This window comes from Pongo pygmaeus, chromosome 5 (assembly GCF_028885625.2).
Source record: "Pongo pygmaeus isolate AG05252 chromosome 5, NHGRI_mPonPyg2-v2.0_pri, whole genome shotgun sequence".
NCBI lineage: Eukaryota > Metazoa > Chordata > Mammalia > Primates > Hominidae > Pongo > Pongo pygmaeus.
Window position 1 is genome coordinate 118,383,943 of NC_072378.2, and position 18,449 is coordinate 118,402,391.

The 18,449-nt window shown below is 38.1% G+C and overlaps 1 protein-coding gene across 2 annotated transcripts in view; it reads left to right on the forward strand.

The window, feature by feature from the left end:
• Positions 1–17,865, forward strand: part of SLC35F1 (solute carrier family 35 member F1) — a 415,309-nt gene extending 397,444 nt beyond the window's left edge. The window contains exon 8 of one of the 2 annotated variants that reach the window (XM_063666534.1): positions 1,532–1,646. In XM_063666534.1, coding sequence (XP_063522604.1) covers positions 1,532–1,621 — 90 coding nt within the window. In that variant the 3' untranslated portion in view covers positions 1,622–1,646. Of the gene's footprint in view, positions 1–1,531; positions 1,647–14,262 lie in introns of those variants that run through there. The other variant, XM_054493075.2, reaches the window with a different exon arrangement.
• Positions 17,866–18,449: the final 584 nt, after the last annotated feature.

The window sequence follows — 18,449 nt, forward strand, 5'->3', positions numbered from 1 at the left end:
TACCACTGAAGCTCAATGCCTACATTTGCAATTGAAGAATTGCTAAATGTCAGTTAGAGGTCAGTGAAAATAAGGGTCCAGGTTTCTCATCCAGGCTCACAGACCCCATGAATTCTATACAGGGACCCCTGGTTAAGAATCCCTGAAACGACCAGTTACACAGCCTTGTGCAAAAGTTACATCTCTAAGCTATGGTTTTCCCCCCAAAGGGGGTCATAATAGTATCTCTCTCATAAGATTAATTGTGAGGCATAAATGAAATAGTACATGTAAATCATTTACTGCAATATCCAGCACAGTGAATATTCAACAAATAATGCTGTTATTAAGGCTGGTAGAATTGTTAGTACAATCAGCCCTCTGTATCCGTGGGTTCCACATCCACGGATTCAACCAACCGTGGATTGAAAATAATTAAGGGGAAAAAATTACATCTGTACTGAACCTTATACGACCATTTTTTTCTTGTCATTATTCCCGAAAGATTACGAAAGAACAACTATTTACGTAGCATCTGTATTGTAGTGAGTATATTGTAGTGGGTATTATATGTAATCCAGAGCTGATTTAAAGTATACAGGAAGTCATATGCAAATACTACACCGTTTTATATGAAGGACTTGAGCATCTACAGATTTTGGTATCCAAGGAAGATTCTGGAACCAATTCCCCATGGATACTGAGTGATGACTATACTTATATTTCATGTTCTTCACACTTTTAAGTATTGCATAAATTATGTATTGCTAAAACACTATATGAATATTTGTTACTTTTACTTTTATAATCACAAAACAATAAACTTATTTTCAGTTTGAAAACAAAGCTAGCAATCCCCTTGAATAAGAAGGAACTCTAAATAGGAATCTTTGCCATTGAGAAAATGGATAAAATTATAACAGACACTGGTTAGAAGATTAAAATGGTTTATGGTCAGTTTTAATGGACAAATATGAACAAAAAAATCTAAGTTTTTCGTTGTTTCTGTTTTGACTATTTTTATATTTAAGAACTCTTCACTCATTAGATTGCTAAGTACTAACTTACAGTCATATGCCTAGTTTCCTTCTCGTTTGAATTATTTTAGAATAGAGTTTTATTTTTTAAATAAATACATTATAACCATTCTGTGAGGCCTAAGCTTTAGCAATGTGACTCAATTTAATTAGAATGTACATGTTGGTGACCACTTTCACACCCGGTTCCTTCTGGATGCTCATGAAACTAGACATTCCAGGTGCAGGGGTGTAGCTGTGTCCCATTGCTCTGTGGAGGTTTCCGTAGTTATGAATTGTACTGGTGTTTCCTTTGTGTTCCAACTAATTCCATCTTTAAATGAAAGGACTGGCTTTATGTTGGAGGTCAGGACTAAGTTCCAGGATGACAGAGACCTCGTAGGGCTCCTTCCCTGCTGGGCATTGTGTCTCTGGTGCTTACTGCAGAGCATGGCACAGTAGGTGTTTGGTAATTTTTTTTTAATGAAAGGTTTATTTTCACAGAAAACATTGAAGTTTAATCTTCCACTTTCTAGGCTGAACATTATCTAGAAATTTTCACGTTGGAAGTCAGAAGGCTTTTGATCAGTGTCAACTCTATGTCTCAAGTTGATGAAACCAGCTGAAGAACAAAAATTCAGATCCCACACAATAGTGAGCCACTGTTTTGATTCATTCTTTGATTCAATTGATAGATTGCTTAGGGAACATCTCAAGGGAACATGGAAATCAGAAAATCAGTTCAATACCATCGTAACTATAAGCAGCGTAAGGGGGGTATGGAGGAATGGAACTCACATTAAAGGCTGAACATTTGGTAAGAAATTTATTTGTAGAAAAAATAAATTTTAATATTATAGCTAATATTTAGAATAATTTTTCATATCAGCTCACATTAAATTGTGAAATTAGTCATTACCACATACAATGTTTAGGCATCTATATTGGTAGCTGTAGATACAGATATATTGGTAGACCAACAGTCAGCAAACTTTTCCATGAAGGGGTGGATTATAAATATTTTAGGCTTTGCAGGCCATATGGTCTCCATCACAACTACACAACTGCCATGGACATGGCTGAGTTCCAATAAAACTTTATTCACAAAACCAGGTAGATGCCAGATTTGTTAGTTTTCTGACCCTTGATGTAGACTGTAACTGTCCTTGCAAACTTTTCTTTAGTCTTTGGCACCAGGAAACAAACATTTCCTCAACAAAGTGTGTCATTAATAAAGCTGCTTAAAGGTTGAAGCTGTACACAAAATGTTACAAACTTCTTTGCACTTCAAATGTGCAAACTTGTTTTCAAAGCCAATTGTAATTATTTCTACCCAGTTTTAAGTGAAGTACCTGCCCCCTCTTTGAGTTCTTGGTGGCATCTAAGGCCGTATCTACTAGTTTTATTATAAGGATATCTGTAGCATACACACAATGCTGTGAAATATCTTCAGTTTAATAGTTTATGGTTTTCATTACTTACAAGGAATGAGTGGGTACCAATGCAAACCAGTAGCCCTGAGCTAAGATGTGTGAGAGAAGGAATGTTAAAGCAATAGCTTATAAAGAACAGTGAACTATTTGGGAAGGAAAAGCATGGGAGACAGGGAGAGCATTCTAAACTGATTTCATACATATAGTGCACCCAAGGAGAAACCATTTCAGGAAGTAACAATAATATTATCAAATTAACTTTTCCCAGAATCATATGTCCAGAGAAAAGAGACCAGTATACACAGAGGCTAATTTTACAGCAAAGAAGTCCTTTCCAAGTTACGGGTCTTTTTACAGCTTGATGATGTCTCACCATGCCCATTTTCCTCAAAAATACATAGACACATATAGATGGTTATGAATATATTGGTTTATGAATGTCAAACTTAGGGAACTCCTCTAGATTTTGAGGACAAAAATTTGTTTATATAATAATAGCATAACTCAAAGTTCACTTTGTTTTCAAGTCTTAAGACATTAGACAAGTTAATTTTTGTAATATTAATAGGTATAAAGTTTAATTTTAGAAAGGAAAAGGAACTAGCAATGTTATTGAATGTCTCAGTTACATTTTTTCCTATTACCCCATGGATTTCAAGGACTATACAGTACTGTGAAAATTCAATAATAATGACATTGTTAAGTTTTAGTATGGAATAACCCAAAACTGAGCCCAATGCCCATACGTCTCCATGATATTCTGGAATTTAAAGGTGAATATTGAAGGCTATTTGCGAGAAGGTAGCAACTGTTTATCAGGAACCAAACAGCTTATTTAGGAAAAAAAAACCATTAAGCCCATAATATGATTTCTTTTTTGACAGCTGCCATTTCATAATATTCTTTACAAATAACTTACTCATCCACTTATTTCATTTCTTTGTCTTTCCTGCCACCACCAGGTACATGAAAGAAAAAGAAATATAGAATTCCAATACTGATACAAGGGAGCTCATTTTTCATTTTGTCAAGGGGTTTCCTCCTTCCCACAGCCATGATAGTATTTCCTGATGATTGTTCATTGCTATAAATTGAAAAAGAACAGCTTCCAAGTTTATCAATAATCCATTAAGGGTGTTCCAACAGAAGTTGAATTAAAGTTGAGTCCTTCCCCTATGCAAAAGAAAGATAGATTGCCCTTAGAAGCTTGAGTATAGGGAATGGAAGAAACAAAAAGAATTACTACTTTGTAATGCAGCTAACAAAGTAATTAGGACAGAGGGAAGAGAATTGGGCCAAGGGTCAAGGCCTTTGGGCACTGTGTAAGCTGTCACTACAAGATCTGAGACCTAAGTGCACTGCTAAACCTCCTAGTACCTACTAAACCTCCTCACACCTCCACCTTCCTTAGCATCAAGATGCTTATCATGGTACTCTATGCTTCTCTGAGGGGTTGGCGTTTTAAAAATGAAATGATATATACAAAAATACTTCGGAAGCAGTAGACTGTAGCTTTGTTTGCTAAGATGATCATACCTAATTTAGAGTTGTTATTCATTATGCTTTCCCGAATATTGTTTTCACAGAATAAGAGAGAGCAAGCTCTCTGGTGTCTCTACTTAAAAGGACACCAATCCTATCGGACCATGGTCCCACCCTTATGATTTCATTTAACCTTAATTACTTCCTTAAAGGCCCTGTCTCCAAGTACAACCATATTGGGGGTTAGGCCTCAACATATGAATTTTGGAGAGACACAATGTAGTCCATAGCATCAAGGATAATCTCTCATCTCAAGATACTCAATTTAATCACATCTGCAAACACTCTTTTTCCAAATATTGTAATGTGTATAGGCTCCAGGGATTAAGATGTGGATGTCTTTTGGTGGACTGTTTTTCAGCCTACCACACGAAGGAAGTAAAGTGAATTGCTAGAGTTACTCATATATGCTCATGGGTGCTCAAACATGATTTATGCCAATGCAGAGTAGTTGCTCAAAATTGATAAACAATGTAAACAGAATAGAAAATTATGAGGATTCCTGTGACTTATGTAATTATGCATTATTAAAAATATCTCACTTGGGAGGCTGAGGCAGGATTGCTTGAGAACAAGAGTTTGAGGCTATAGTGTGTGATCATCTCACTTGTGAATAGCCACTGCATTCCAGCTTGGGCAACATAGTAAGACTTCGTCTCTTAAAAAAAAAAAAAAAAAGAAAGAAAAGAGAAGAAGAAAGAAAGAAGGAAAAGAAATCTTGAAATAAACAGGTCCAAACACGGAGTCTATAAGCCAGAGGTTGATTATTTGCACTGACGAAAATGCCTTCTATTCCAGATGAGTTGATTGTTCTGTTCTTTTTTTAAATAGCCAGTTCCATAAATGCATTTGCAATTCAAATTGATTTGTAGTGAACTTTTCAGAAAGGCATCTGAGGAAGATTTTTATACCAATCTTGGCTTTAGAATTTACTCTTTGTGATGTAAGGATAACAATCACTGACATTTGTTTAACATTTAGTATGTGGCAAGCACTATACCAAGAGTTTTATATTGCATCTCATTCGATGCTCACAATGATTCCATATAGCAGGTGCTATTATTGTCCTTAGTTAACTGATGAGTGGCCTGAGGCTTGGAGATGTAGGGAACTTGTCCAAGACACAGCAAGGAAGAGGCAAACAGGAATGTAAATCCCATGATTTTGATTCTAGAGCTCATGTCATGAAACACCACCTGATATTCCCTGAAAAATATCATTAAACATTGCACTTCTAAAACTTACACAGAAAGAAATTGTTACAAGTTTACATCACAGTCAAAGATCTTTAGTGTCACAGATTGTCATTATATTAGCAGAGAAACAGAATCAACAGGAATGTGTGTGTGTGTGTGTGTGTGTGTGTGTTCAGAGAGAAAGAGAGATTGATTGATTTTAAGGAATTGATTCAGGCCATTGAGGGCTGACAAGTCCAAAATCCACAAGGAAGACCAGCGGGATAGAAATCCAGGAAAGAGTTGTCTGAAGGCAATCTGGAGGTACAATTTCCTCTTCCTGGGGGGCCCTCAGTCTTTTTTTTTAAGACCTTCAACTGATTGGGTGAGGCTCACCCCACCCACATTATGGAGGGTAATCTGCTTTACTCAAAGTCTACTGACTTAAATGTCAATCTCATTTTTAAAATACATTCACAGAAACATCTGTTTTGTCCAATACCTAGGTACTGTGTCCCAGCCAAGTTGACTCATTAAATTAACCATCACAAGTCCATCCCTTTTCAACTTGGCATCAATTACACATGTCTTTTAAATAATACTTAATATCTAAATAAAGACATAATAATAAGGTGGTATTTTTGCCTAACATGATATGACTATCCTGCATACAATTAGGAAACACACTAACCCTTGCCTTACAAGCAGATGCAAAGTCCTTAGATGATGATGTTCACTCTTTTCCTTCATATCCTTTAATATTATGATATAAAGTCAACGCTATATAATGTTATCTTATGTTATATAATAAAGAGACAAGGGTAGGAAGAAAACAAATATATTTGCTATATATACACACACATAAGTGTGTTCATAACAAGGAAGAACTATTTATGACAATTACTGTCCTCATTTCTGTAACTGGTCACATGGTTGCAGCTGGTATGTTCTTCCACTATGGTTTCTGAGTTCCCTGGTCATGGTTATTTACCTCGTGGAGTAACTCCAAACCTTCATTTCTGAAGGGTCAGGGACACTAATAGTACTGCCTGGATTGATTTATTGTAGTTTCTATTGACTTTTATCATAGGTCATGATAATCCTAAGAGATGCCCTAAAGGATCTCCTCCTATATGCCAGACAGGCTCTTCCTTACTTCCCTGGTAAAGTAATCGTCCAGTTTCCCCTTGGTAATTAAGTTCAGCCACGCAGCCAGAACTGAAACTCCCTTCTTTGCCTATTGTTTCAGAAGCATGAGGAGCCCAAAATGGCCAGGTGGCAGCCTTAACTTTCAGTGCATGGAATCTTTGTTCTGTCTTCTGGCAGAAGCGTTCTTCTCTCTGACCCTAAAATTTTAAGATCAACAGAGCAAAGGTTGCAGTGACAGGAAGCAAAAATTTTGCTAGTGGCTAACAGGGCTAATAGAAAATGATGACACTTCCATTTCCACCCCTTGATTCCATTGTAATGGGGCAGGAGTCTCTGGGATCTGTTGAGCTGCTACACTACCACTTCTACAAACTCAGTATTTTTCCCTGGCTTTAAAATTCAGTCTCTTACAAAATTGCTCTAGCCCAGCATGTACCTCTGTGTTTCGCAGAGGGAAAGTAGATGTCTTATGATGCAAAAGTCCAAACGGAGTGAAGGCCACTGCTCAGTGTGCCTCCCACACAAATGTAATGTCTTTTTGACTACTGATAATAAGAACGATGCATGGGAAGGTGACATAAATGAGCCATTGAATGGCCTTTGTTGTAACTGAGCCTATAATTAAACATTCCCACAGAGTAAGCCCCTCTGTTCCAGTTCTGGCTTGGCTATTATGGCCTCTCTTTTTTACTGGAATGCAGAAAATGGAAATCTGTGTGAACAAGGATTTCTATCAGTTCATCAGACCAAGTGAAAGTGTCTGTTTGTCATATGAAAGATAATGGCAGAAATCCATTTTTAGCTCCCGATTGCTGTATTCATGTGTGAAATTACCCACAGGAGAAGATATTTGCCTATAAAAGAACTCTTATTGGCCTTAGATGTGATTGGCTGCACAAATTATACTGCCAAATGGATTGGTTTTGCAAACTAAACAGAAGGCCTCATAAACCAAACTGGGATTGCAGCTCAGAGCACAGCCTTGCCCTGAGTGATGGTGTAGGCACACAGAGGCAAGGGCCCTGGTTGCTACTTCTCTTTGCTTTAACAACACAATGCTTGGAGAATAAATCATTTCCCAAGTATTTAAATCTTAGCAATGATTTGGTTTTCTGATACGAATACAGAATCCATTTGGCATTCTGACTAAGGCACTCATTTGTTTATTTTTGTCTTGATTAAATTAACATGAATTGAGATTCAAATGCTCAAATTGGAGAAAGAATGGGAGGCAGGGGTTTGTGGAGGTCATTATTCTTAGTCTCTAAAGACAACTGATTTTGGTATTTGTCAGTAGATTGTGTAGCTTTCCCATGTTTAATATTTTGCATTGAATGACCTAGAAGAGCAAAATATCACAATATTTAACCAGAAAGATTTAGTCCTTTTTTTTCCTAACAAAAAAGGCAGTAAGGAAAAAAAGAAAAAGAGGAGAAATAAGGGACATGAGAATAGGAGACAGAGCAATAATTGAGGAGTTTGAAAGTATTTGAAAAAGCTCTGGTCTCTTCTGGCAATTTATTTCTAGTTCAGTAAACCCAGAAGCCGAACTTTTGCATTTTTAATGCACTTCATAATAATAAAAATGATCTTGTTAGTCTAGTGCAGAGCCAAAATTAGGAGGTCAGGCATCAACTTGTTTGTGTTCGTTTTTCCATGGAGCCAGGTTCGTCTAGTTGTCTTGGCCTGAATAGCAATTGGCTCGGGCCCAGTGGCAATAGATCAGGACCTGGCAGAGCTTTTCGTCCCAGGGTCTTACCGTTACAGGCCACAGCTTACAGCATGCTCAGCACTGACCAACAGCCTTTCGTCCTGCACCAAACAATTGTGCCCAAGCTCCAGGTATGGTCCTCAGCCCTCTGAGAAGCACAGGACTGCCAAGAGTTGAGCTGTATTGTCAATGCTGAATTGTCCTCTCCCTCCCTATAAGGACACGCGGAGGGTTGGCTTCATTTCTTCGAAGATAGTTGCCAAAAGGTCCACCCTTTAATTCACATATAAAGTGGGACTCCCCTTTTAGTTATTCTTCACTATAGCAGCATTACATTGAATGAATGATTTACTCTTAATTCACATGTTACTTTCATTTAGTCACTGATGGATCTTTATAACTACTCTGGTACCCAGGACCGCCAAACTGGTAATCTGCTTCCAATTTAAACAGAGTTGGGCTTATTTATTCCTTCTTGATCTAGAAGTTATGGTTAGTGTGCAAGGTGATTTATTTTCATGTGTGCATTTTATTTCACAGAGTAAAGAAGTAAAGGACACTTTGTCTTACATGGCAAAGAATAAGCAGGACAGTTTTCACAAACTTAATTAAAAGTCTCATTTTTCCCAGGAATAATGTGCCTGTTGAAATTAACAGACCAATCTCTCTACATGGAAATTCTCCCTACTAGCTCCAAAACCCACATTTTCTGGGCTGTGCTACATAACCTTGAGAATGACCAATCACTGCCAGGTATTTTTCTGCTTACCCATGGTTGCATCAATTTTGAAGCAACTGTTAAATTTGCAGATTCCAAGACTCTACCCTTTATAGATGTTTTCTGCCTAAGAGTTAAAAATATGGGAAAGTTTAATTACATCTGTATCTTTTTAAAATAATAAACTGAATAACAACTAGAAAGCACATGGTTATTATGGCCACCTTATGGCCACATATCCTTCATATATGCGAAATACCTTTTCATCAGAAGTCATGTCTAATAACACTTAGAAATATCCTTGTATTCATTTCTGTGCAGCCCCTTATGCAGTTCATGAACGAGTTTCAACTCTTGCCATTATCATGTTTCCAAGTAGTACATCTGTTTCAATGGCAGGCTTATATCCAATAGAGCCCCAAAAGGTAACATGTCTTTTGAAGTTTAACAATAATAGCACCCTTGAGCTATGGTGTGAAATATTTGGTGTTTGCTTCCTCCACTCATCATAGATAGCCTTGGGAACATCTGAGGGCTTGAAAGCATTGGCCTTAGCTCATGTGTGGTACATGAGAAGCCATCAGGGGCAGTGTTCTCTCAGGCTACTCACAGTGCTCAAGGAAAACAAGCATTCATTATAGGAATGCAATTTCAGAAGGCAGATGGTATCAGGTCACCAGAAGGGGACTGTAGATGTGTGTGTGTGTGTGTGTGTGTGTGTGTGTGTGTGTGTGTATTTTTTTTTAAGAGACAGCTTACCCAGGTGTAGTGTAGTGTCAGGACCATAGCTCACTGCAGCCTCAAACTCCTGCCTCAGCCTCCTGAGTAGCTAGGACTACAGGCATGCATTACCACACCAGGCTAGGAGCCTTAAAAAGCTGTATTACACAGAGACATATGCTTAAAGGGACTCTTTAAGATACACTTCCCAGGGAAAAAGGAAAAAACCAGGCCCACCATATAGAAGTAGTTGGTACATGCATTCAATAAAAGTAGAGCTGAAACCAAAAGTCCACTTTGTGCCTCTCTAGGGATCACCCATGTTCTCCTCTGCTGACCTCTGTCATGTTTTCATTCAAGCTAGAAAAAGAAAGTTGCCCTTGAAGCATTGCCCTCTTCTTCACATAGTCTAGTTGATGTATTTATAAACGTACTTTGAAATGACTTTCAAACCACATGGTTTTCTACTTGTATAGATTTAGGTCCATTGAAGTCATTAGTTTATTAAAATTCATCTTAGAAGTTAAATGCCAAAAATAAAATGAAAATTTGGTCTGTGATGTGCTGAATGCCACATCAACCAAATAGCAATCAAACTGACAGGCCAGCTTTCTTTCTAAGAGCTAGGTTTAACTCTGTTTGGAAGTTAAAGAGCTTTGTACAGGCTTATTATCCGTCCTCCAAGCCACCTCTTCCTGTATAATAGCTTGTGTCTCAGTCAGATTGTTTTAAGCAGCACTCGGGGATTTTCAGTATGTACAGTGAGTGCCTTCTGACCTGTGTTCTCAAAGAGACTCATGAAGGTGGAAAAAGACAGCAGCAAAGTAAGCAGTGTCTGCAGTATGATCATGTTAATACAGGATGTATCCTTTCTCAGATTCTTAAAGCTTCCAGTTAGATAAAATGCAGGAAAAACTATGTCTGCAGCACAGAACAAACAGCATATTCTGATGGCTACAGTTTGCAAAGGAGAAGACCTCCAAGTACACTTTGGACAGCAAGCAGCCCCTGCTCTCCAATGGAGACAGCCACCTTCTGCCTGAGCTTCCCTTACCTGTAACTCAGAGACAGCTTTCAGTCCTCATGTAGCATTCCAGAGAAGTTCCTGATGTCTTTCCTTGGGGAGATAGAAATAAGTATTTCTTTGCAGTTAGTAAGTTAAGTAGCCTAGGTTGTACAATATTTTTGTCTGGTTGATTGGTTTTTGAAATGAATGCTCTACAAGATAAGTGCACCATCCAGAATAGGGGATCATTCTATTAGCCCTGATTCAATTTTCTTTTTCTTAATTAAGCTAAAAAGAAGGAAAAATAAAACATTTTTTTACTTTTATTTTTTAAAAAATCAAACCTTTCTGTCAACATTTGTGACATTCAGCATTTATCCTGATTAATCATAATGCTTGCTTGACTGCTGTCTTTTTGGACTTGTATTTAAAATGAAAACTTTCTCTACCATTTATTAATAAAGCCTCTTGGGCGACTTCCAAGATACTTCCATCATATAAAATCCCATGCTATCTATCTTTGGAGCTATTTTTTGACTAAATTCCATATGAATTAAATAGAAGTGCATTAAAAATAAACTATGTGTTATTATGCTAAAGCTGTATCCCAAGAAAACAATTCTGTAAGGAATTCAACCTGATGGTTCTATGTCCAAAAAAGGGATGATCCTTTAAGCAGTACATTACAATAGCGAGGGCATTAGCTTTACAAAATTTAACAGTATATTCTTTGTCATATTGATCAAGTCTAAAATCATAAATGGAGAGGAATCCAATCCTTCTACCTGGATACTCTGTATCCAATCCTTTCCTGTCTCTACCACTACATTATTTCAATTGCCAAATCCTGCCCACCCCAAGTTTATGACATCTCCTATGCCAATCCACTGATCAGCAGCCCTGAGTCTTCTTTCCAGACTCTAGCTTTCTTCATTGTCTCTTCCAATTCATTGTCCTATCACACTCCTCTGACTGACCCCAGGTTTGAAGATGATTTTTGGAGTCAGTGATTGTAGATTCATACTATGACTTCCTTCTTAATGGGTTTTTGTTGAGCATTTTATGTACTAGAAAGGCACTGCATTATCTAGTTTAAAGCTAAAAAGTTTGAACTACTCCACTGGTACAGGCTGATTTTTTATTATGTTTCTTTCTTTAGTCTGAAATTTCTCCATTATTCATTCAAGATAAAAAAAATTAGCAGATAATACTTAGTAAATGTCTACATGGTGCCAGGCTCTGTACTTGACATTGGTCAAACAAGACACAACCTCATAATCAAGAGACTATTGAAAAAAGACAATTTAGGCCAGGTGCGATGGCCCACGCCTGTAATCCTAACACTTTGGGAGGCCAAGGCAGGCGGACAGCTTCAGCCCAAGAATTCGAGACCAGCCTGAGCAACGTGGCAAAATCCTTGTCTCTACAAAAAATACAAAAATTAGCCATGCACGGTGGTAGGCACCTGTAGTCCCAGCTACTCGGGAAGCTGAGGTGGGAGGATCACATGATCCCGGAAGATTGACGTTGCGGTAAACCATGATTGTGCCACTGCATCCAGCCTAGGGTGACAGAGGTGAAACCCTGTCTCAAGAAAAAAAAAAAAAAGACAATTTAATCAATGACTATATCAGATTATTGTAAGATATATCAGTATTACTGTGATAAAATAAGTGCTATAGTAATAACAAAAACAATAAGAATGAAGCTAATGTGAATTGAATGTTTACAGCAAGATAAGAACTATGATAAGTGTTCTACATGCCTTATCTAATTTAATCTTTTAACCACCCTATAGTAGGTGTGCTTTACTGAGAAGGAAGCTTGGACCTGGAAAGGTTAAGAAGTGTGTCCAGAATTGCAGCTAGAATGCAGTAGAGCTGAGATTTGAAGCCAGCTTGGTGGTTAGAATGCAGTGATAACTATAAAGCGCTCATTCTTCATCTCTCTACCTCCATATGCTGCAGTAGAGGCAGGTTCACACCTAAGGCCCTTTGCTTGAAACTAGAGATGTATGGGTGGAGTTTTGAAAGTGAAAGTAATTAATAAAATATTTGAAATGATGGTAATGTTAGGAACAGACCTATTTCATTCACTGAAGTTTAAGGTAAAGGGTGAAGCTCCTGAATAGAGAATTTCAGGAAGCAAGTTTGAGTGTAAATAGGTTTTCTGAGATCATACAGGACTGTACTGTTAGTGGTCTTCTTTTTATACCATTTTAGTTTACAAATTTATGAATCAAAGAATGAGGCACGTTTATTTTCATTGGGAAAAGTGAATTATGTCAAGTTAATTAAGGGAAGCTGTTACAAGCTGAGTCTAGTACATAAATCCCTCTGAAGTAGGGTTATCGTATGGTTTCAATGTGAAAAATAAAGGAATTGAGGGACTGGGTGTGGAGTGTTCTAGAAAGAAAATCAGAAAATCATCTTTAGTCTTAGCTCCCTCACTACTGCAAAAAGAAAGAAGAAAAAAAACGCTGTAGCAGGGACATTTAGCCGCAGGGATACCTTTTTTATGAGCCATTTTCAAGACTCCCTTTCCTATTATTGAACTACAGTTAGAGCCATCTTTCAGCTTTGTACTATAGCCTTGTAACTTACTTCATAGAATCTCTGGGTCATTTTCCTGTTTTCCTTTCTTCCAACTTCCAATTAATTTTTGTCTTTTTAGCAGTTTTTAGTTCCTTCAGTATTAGCATTAAGGACAACAAAATTGATCCTTTTTTCCCCATGGACGCAGGATGTGGTCAAGACTGGGATATTAGCTATTGATTGAAATGAGATTTGGCATGCTGTAAGTGCATTGTGTTGTTTTTGTCTATCTGTACCTGTTTGGCCACTGAGACAATGAAGTCCTAAATGGTAGGCATCAACATATTTTTCATTTCTCTTTCTCCAGTGTATAGTTCAATGTCTGATATAGAGAAGGCATATAAGAAACTATTCATTTAATGAAGGAGTGAATGAAAGAATGAATGAACAAAACACCAGAAATGGCAATACTCATATTGTTACCATACTCTTTCCCCAGTAACTACTTCCAGTGTAACTATTCAAGAAGGTCCAGAAGTCATAATTTTCCAAAAACATATGTAAATTCTTGCGACTTGTATAAACCAGTATTTTCTCTCCCTCTCCCCGCAAACTCTATGAATTGTCAAGCAAGTAGATTAGGAAGCAGAATGTTGTATATACAGTCCTGCTTGGTTTTGTTTATAGATTAGTGGGGCAGGAATGGAATGTTATACTATTTCTTTCTGTCCAAGGATAATCTAATCTTGCAAAGACATTTACCAAAGTCAGTAACAATTCGTCCTAGGAAGACAAATAGTGTCTGAATTGGATTAAGGTGAAACGAGAATGCCCTGATGCAGCTGTCAGTGAGCGGTTTGCCGTTTATGGCTTCATTACAACCCTAAAGGAGATATCTGTATTTCTCTAAGTTTAATGAAGCCACAAACAACCAACTTTTTATTGAGTGATACTGGAGATTTTTTGCTTTTAACTTGATGAATTTTAATTTGTGCTTAACTAGTTCTTGCACCATACCAGATCCTCAGATTGGCACTTTAGAGATGATTAGCTAAGTGTTCCTCTGTGTTAGCCACAGGGTCTAGGAAAGAGAAGGGGAATCAATAGGACCAAGCCAGTTTAAGATGAGAAAATTCATTCTCCATCAAGGGTATTGGCCAACTCATCTCGCTGCCTGTTCTGAGAGGAAGCAGCTCTGCTCACATCTCTCTGTGCCTCATTAATGTTTCAGTGGTTCTTCCCTGGCTGTCAAATGACTTTACTGTTGTGTTTTTTTTAGTTTTCAGGACTTTATCTCCTGTCTTTCTTCACCATCCTCATTGGGCTGGTGCTGTACTCCTCCACCTCCACCTACATAGCCCAGGACCCCCGAGTGTATAAGCAGTTCCGCAATCCTTCAGGACCTGTTGTGGACTTACCGACCACAGCTCAGGTGGAACCCTCAGTCACCTACACCAGCCTGGGCCAGGAGACCGAAGAGGAGCCTCATGTTCGTGTGGCCTAGGGTGAGGCCCGCCCTGCCCACTGAGGCCAACTCATTGGCCATGTTTTTGCCCATCATCTCTGTATTGTACATAGAGAAAGGTATTTACTAGGTGCAGTTTACACAGGTGGACTGCAAGGTAGCAAATCCTCCGAAACCTTGTGAAAGGAACAAGCTCAACATCACTGGAGACACAGGCTCTAATCCACCTGACTTGGAAAGATGCCTAGCTAATGTGTATCCTGCTCACAACTCCCCTGCATTCATTACTGTGAAAATTTTTGAATCAAAAGCAAGTATTATTATGATTTGTATTGTTATTATCATTGTTACTGTTATTACACCAACTTTCAGGAGGATGTTTTGTACTCCTGATGGAAACTATTGCCAGACCCACATATAGTCAACATAAACCCCACTTTTCTATGGCAATTCACTTTTTAAGAGTCATACTTTATTTTTTTGCACAGACTATATGAGTGATGCATGCCACAGGAGCTCCACCCCTGAGAAGTTTCCTTATCCTAGGGACCTGGTGGTTAATGGTTTCCTCTGTTACCTGTTGGATAGCCTGCTCAATAAGTATTTTGTGCTGTGACCTTTGTGGGGAGGGGCAACTGACCATATAATTCTCTATTCTAGGAATAGATATAAAAGAAACATTTTAGCCTTTTTATATTTCGATCTCTGATTACTCCAGGCCATTGCCTTTCTGTTGTGCCACGTGATTCTGCTAATCAAGTCCCTGTAATAACAGGATAAGGACTGTTCCATTTCTGTGGCTTTTGGGAGCCCCCAGAAATAATATCATTTGTGTTTAGGACAATATATAATTACAAAATCTTTCTGTCCCTCCCCGTAGCCTCTCTTCAAAAACTATGTTTTATTTTTTTTCCAGATTTCCTTAGTGATAATATGGAAATTAATCAAGGCACTGGAAAAAGCCATGGTCCTCTGCCCTTTTAATTCTGTGACACCTTTTTAAAAATACACCAGCATGGAAATTACCTTTATTGTGGAAAATCATTGGTTGTGCCACCTCCTAACAAAGTCAAGGTGCTGATGTGGAGCAGTCTTTGAAAATGGCTTCATTGAGCTGGCCACTTTGCAGTGGTAATGGTGTCATCATTGAAAAAGTCTGGCATTTTGGTCATATTTGGCATCCATTCGATAACAGATACATTGACACGACATTCTTTTTTTTTTGAGATGGAGTCTCACTCTGTCGCCCAGGCTGGAGTGCAGTGGCGCGATCTTGGCTCACTGCAACCTCCGCCTCAGGGATTCACGCCATTCTCCTGCCTCAGCCTCCCGAGTAGCTGGGACTACAGGCGCCTGCCACCACGCCCAGCTAATGTTTTGTATTTTTAGTAGAGACAGGGTTTCACCGTGTTAGCCAGGATGGTCTCGCTCTCCTGACCTCATGATCCGCCCGCCTCGGCCTCCCAAACTGCTGGGATTACAGGCGTGAGCCACCGCACCCGGCCGACACGACATTCTTATGAACACAGAGAATACTGCAGGATCCTGATAAAACCTTGAGTGATATGTCACTAGTCTAATCTGTTGCCCTTAAAATATCCCTTTTTTCAAACACAGGAAATTAAGAAACACCACAGACCTCTATTATTTAGAATAGATTCTGTGTGTCAGTATGTGATGTACTCTTTTAGTTTGACTGACTTCAATACCATTCAAAAAGATCCTCAATGGAGTTACAGGGTTTATAGGGGAAAAATACATGTTTATGAGACATTGGGCAATTCAAATCAATATATGTTACACAAGCAAGCAAAGCAAAACCCATTGGTGTCTCTGGAAAGTAAAAGGACAGACTACAGTAGAAGGACTGATCCCAGAGTGCCTGTACAAGGCCTAAATCTGGCAGGCAAAAGCATCCCACACTGTCTGTGAGCACCCACAGGTAAGTGGACCTACCCTTGGAGATGGAGAAGAAAAATTATCTTCTCTGATATTCGGATGTAATGGTCATCTCAGTTCAGCCCCCAGGAAACATGTTTTATTTTCCATGGGGAAAATATCAGCGTTAAAGCTCTATCAAATCAAAACAACTTTGCCAACATTTTCTCTCTGCTACCTTTTAAACCAATTAAATACCTTTCTCTGAATATTTTGTCCATTCAGATCCGAAGACCTTTAAAGACTGTGGTTTTATTTTTGTGTTTACATTCCTTTGGTTTGAATAATTTGCTTGATTTATTGCATTTTTAGTATTTATTTTAAGCCAGATGTTTTCGTCTTTGATTCATTTTTATGACATTAATTTGTAGACACTTAGTAAAGTCTTATGATAAGCAAGTGGATGAAATTATCTCCAAGTCCACTCAGTAGACTGGAGTTTTTTAAAAATATAAATTTCCAAAAAGTTTGCAATCAACAGATGGCTAAAGGTTGCCATCTGAGTTATTTTATAGGATATTTTAATCGACTCCATTGTATGGAAACCAAGTGTGAATGTTAAGATGAATTCGCCGTATACCCTTTATCATTCAGTGTCCTTGTACTCAGACTTTCATGTCCCTGGGTGACCTCAATGTGTTGGTTTGTCTCCATTTAGAAAGGTTGATAATATATTGAATTGTTCAAGATCAGGAGTTCCAGACTGACCCTTCAGGAAAAAAAAAAAAATTGCAAAGAACAAATTCTTTTTCTGTGTAAAAAACACTGATCCTTTGGGAATGGGGCGGGAAACGGGAGTAGGACAACATTAACTTTAGCTGTTTTAGTTTCTGAGATTTCATAACCTCAGTAGACACCAGCAAAATGTTCAGTTTTTAAGTCCACCACCAATCTCTCCTCAATGAATAAGACTTTAGCAATTTGTATAGAATTTGGTCAGGTAAGAGCAAACCACAATTCTCCTAAACCCTGCTAGAGATTAAGTGGTGGTTCTCACTTCCTCAATGAAAACTTGCACTGGGGACAGCGCTTGCCTTGGTCAGACCTTCCCACATCTATATACTCTCAAATACATGACCAGGTGACCAAGCAATGGAAAAATTTGCACCACCATGTCCCATGAAATTGTTTCAATGTTTAGTTTAGATATTGCTAACTCGTGCTATTAACCTTTTGACAAGCGTGTAGTATTGTTTGGTTTGGGTTTCTTTTTGATTTATAACTATTTAGTAGTCCCCAGCTAGCTACCAGTACAGATTTTACCCCATGGGTAGGATTCTATTGTTAAGCCACATAACACAGCACACTAATTCTGACAACACTGCAAATGGAAAATACGAACCAAAAAAAATTTACACCGATAAGTTCAACAAACTGTCCATTTTTGATATTTGCATGCTCCCCTATGGACTGGCTGTGGCAATGTAATGCCTGTATAATGTTTTCAAATAAAAATAAATGCTTTATGAAAGCACCAAATTCTTGGTTTTCTTTTGTGTTTGTCTGCACTATGGCAACCATGCACGCAGCTCCCTTGGGATACTAGAAATAGCAACAAAAGTAGATAGCTGGGTACATGTCAAAGTAAAAACGAGAAAGAAAATATTTCCAAATTAGGAAAAGCACAATTGGTCTCAGAAGTATAGTTTCAAAAGCCAAATTAAACATGTTCATAGTTTGCAAAGTTAATTATTTATCTGGGTACATAAGAACACTCTGGGGCTTCAAGCCCACATTTAAAACACATTTAAGACAATATAAATTTACCCCCAAGAAACGGTTTCTCATAAAGAAGAAAGTTCTGTGTATGCTGGCCTTGGCACACAACAGACTTAACGGATGAGCATTCTTCCAGAGTGCAACGTTTATAAAGCAGAGATTGCTCAGATTTCTGCTCAGAACTTACACAGCATCTTATAATCATCCCTCCTCCACTAACGGCTGTCACTCTGCAACCCCATAAGTACCTAGATTGTAAATACATTTACATGTTCTTAGTTTTTGCAGTCAGACCTCAAAAATTAAATGAGCCAAGAAGACTGTGTGTCTGAGTTATATATTAA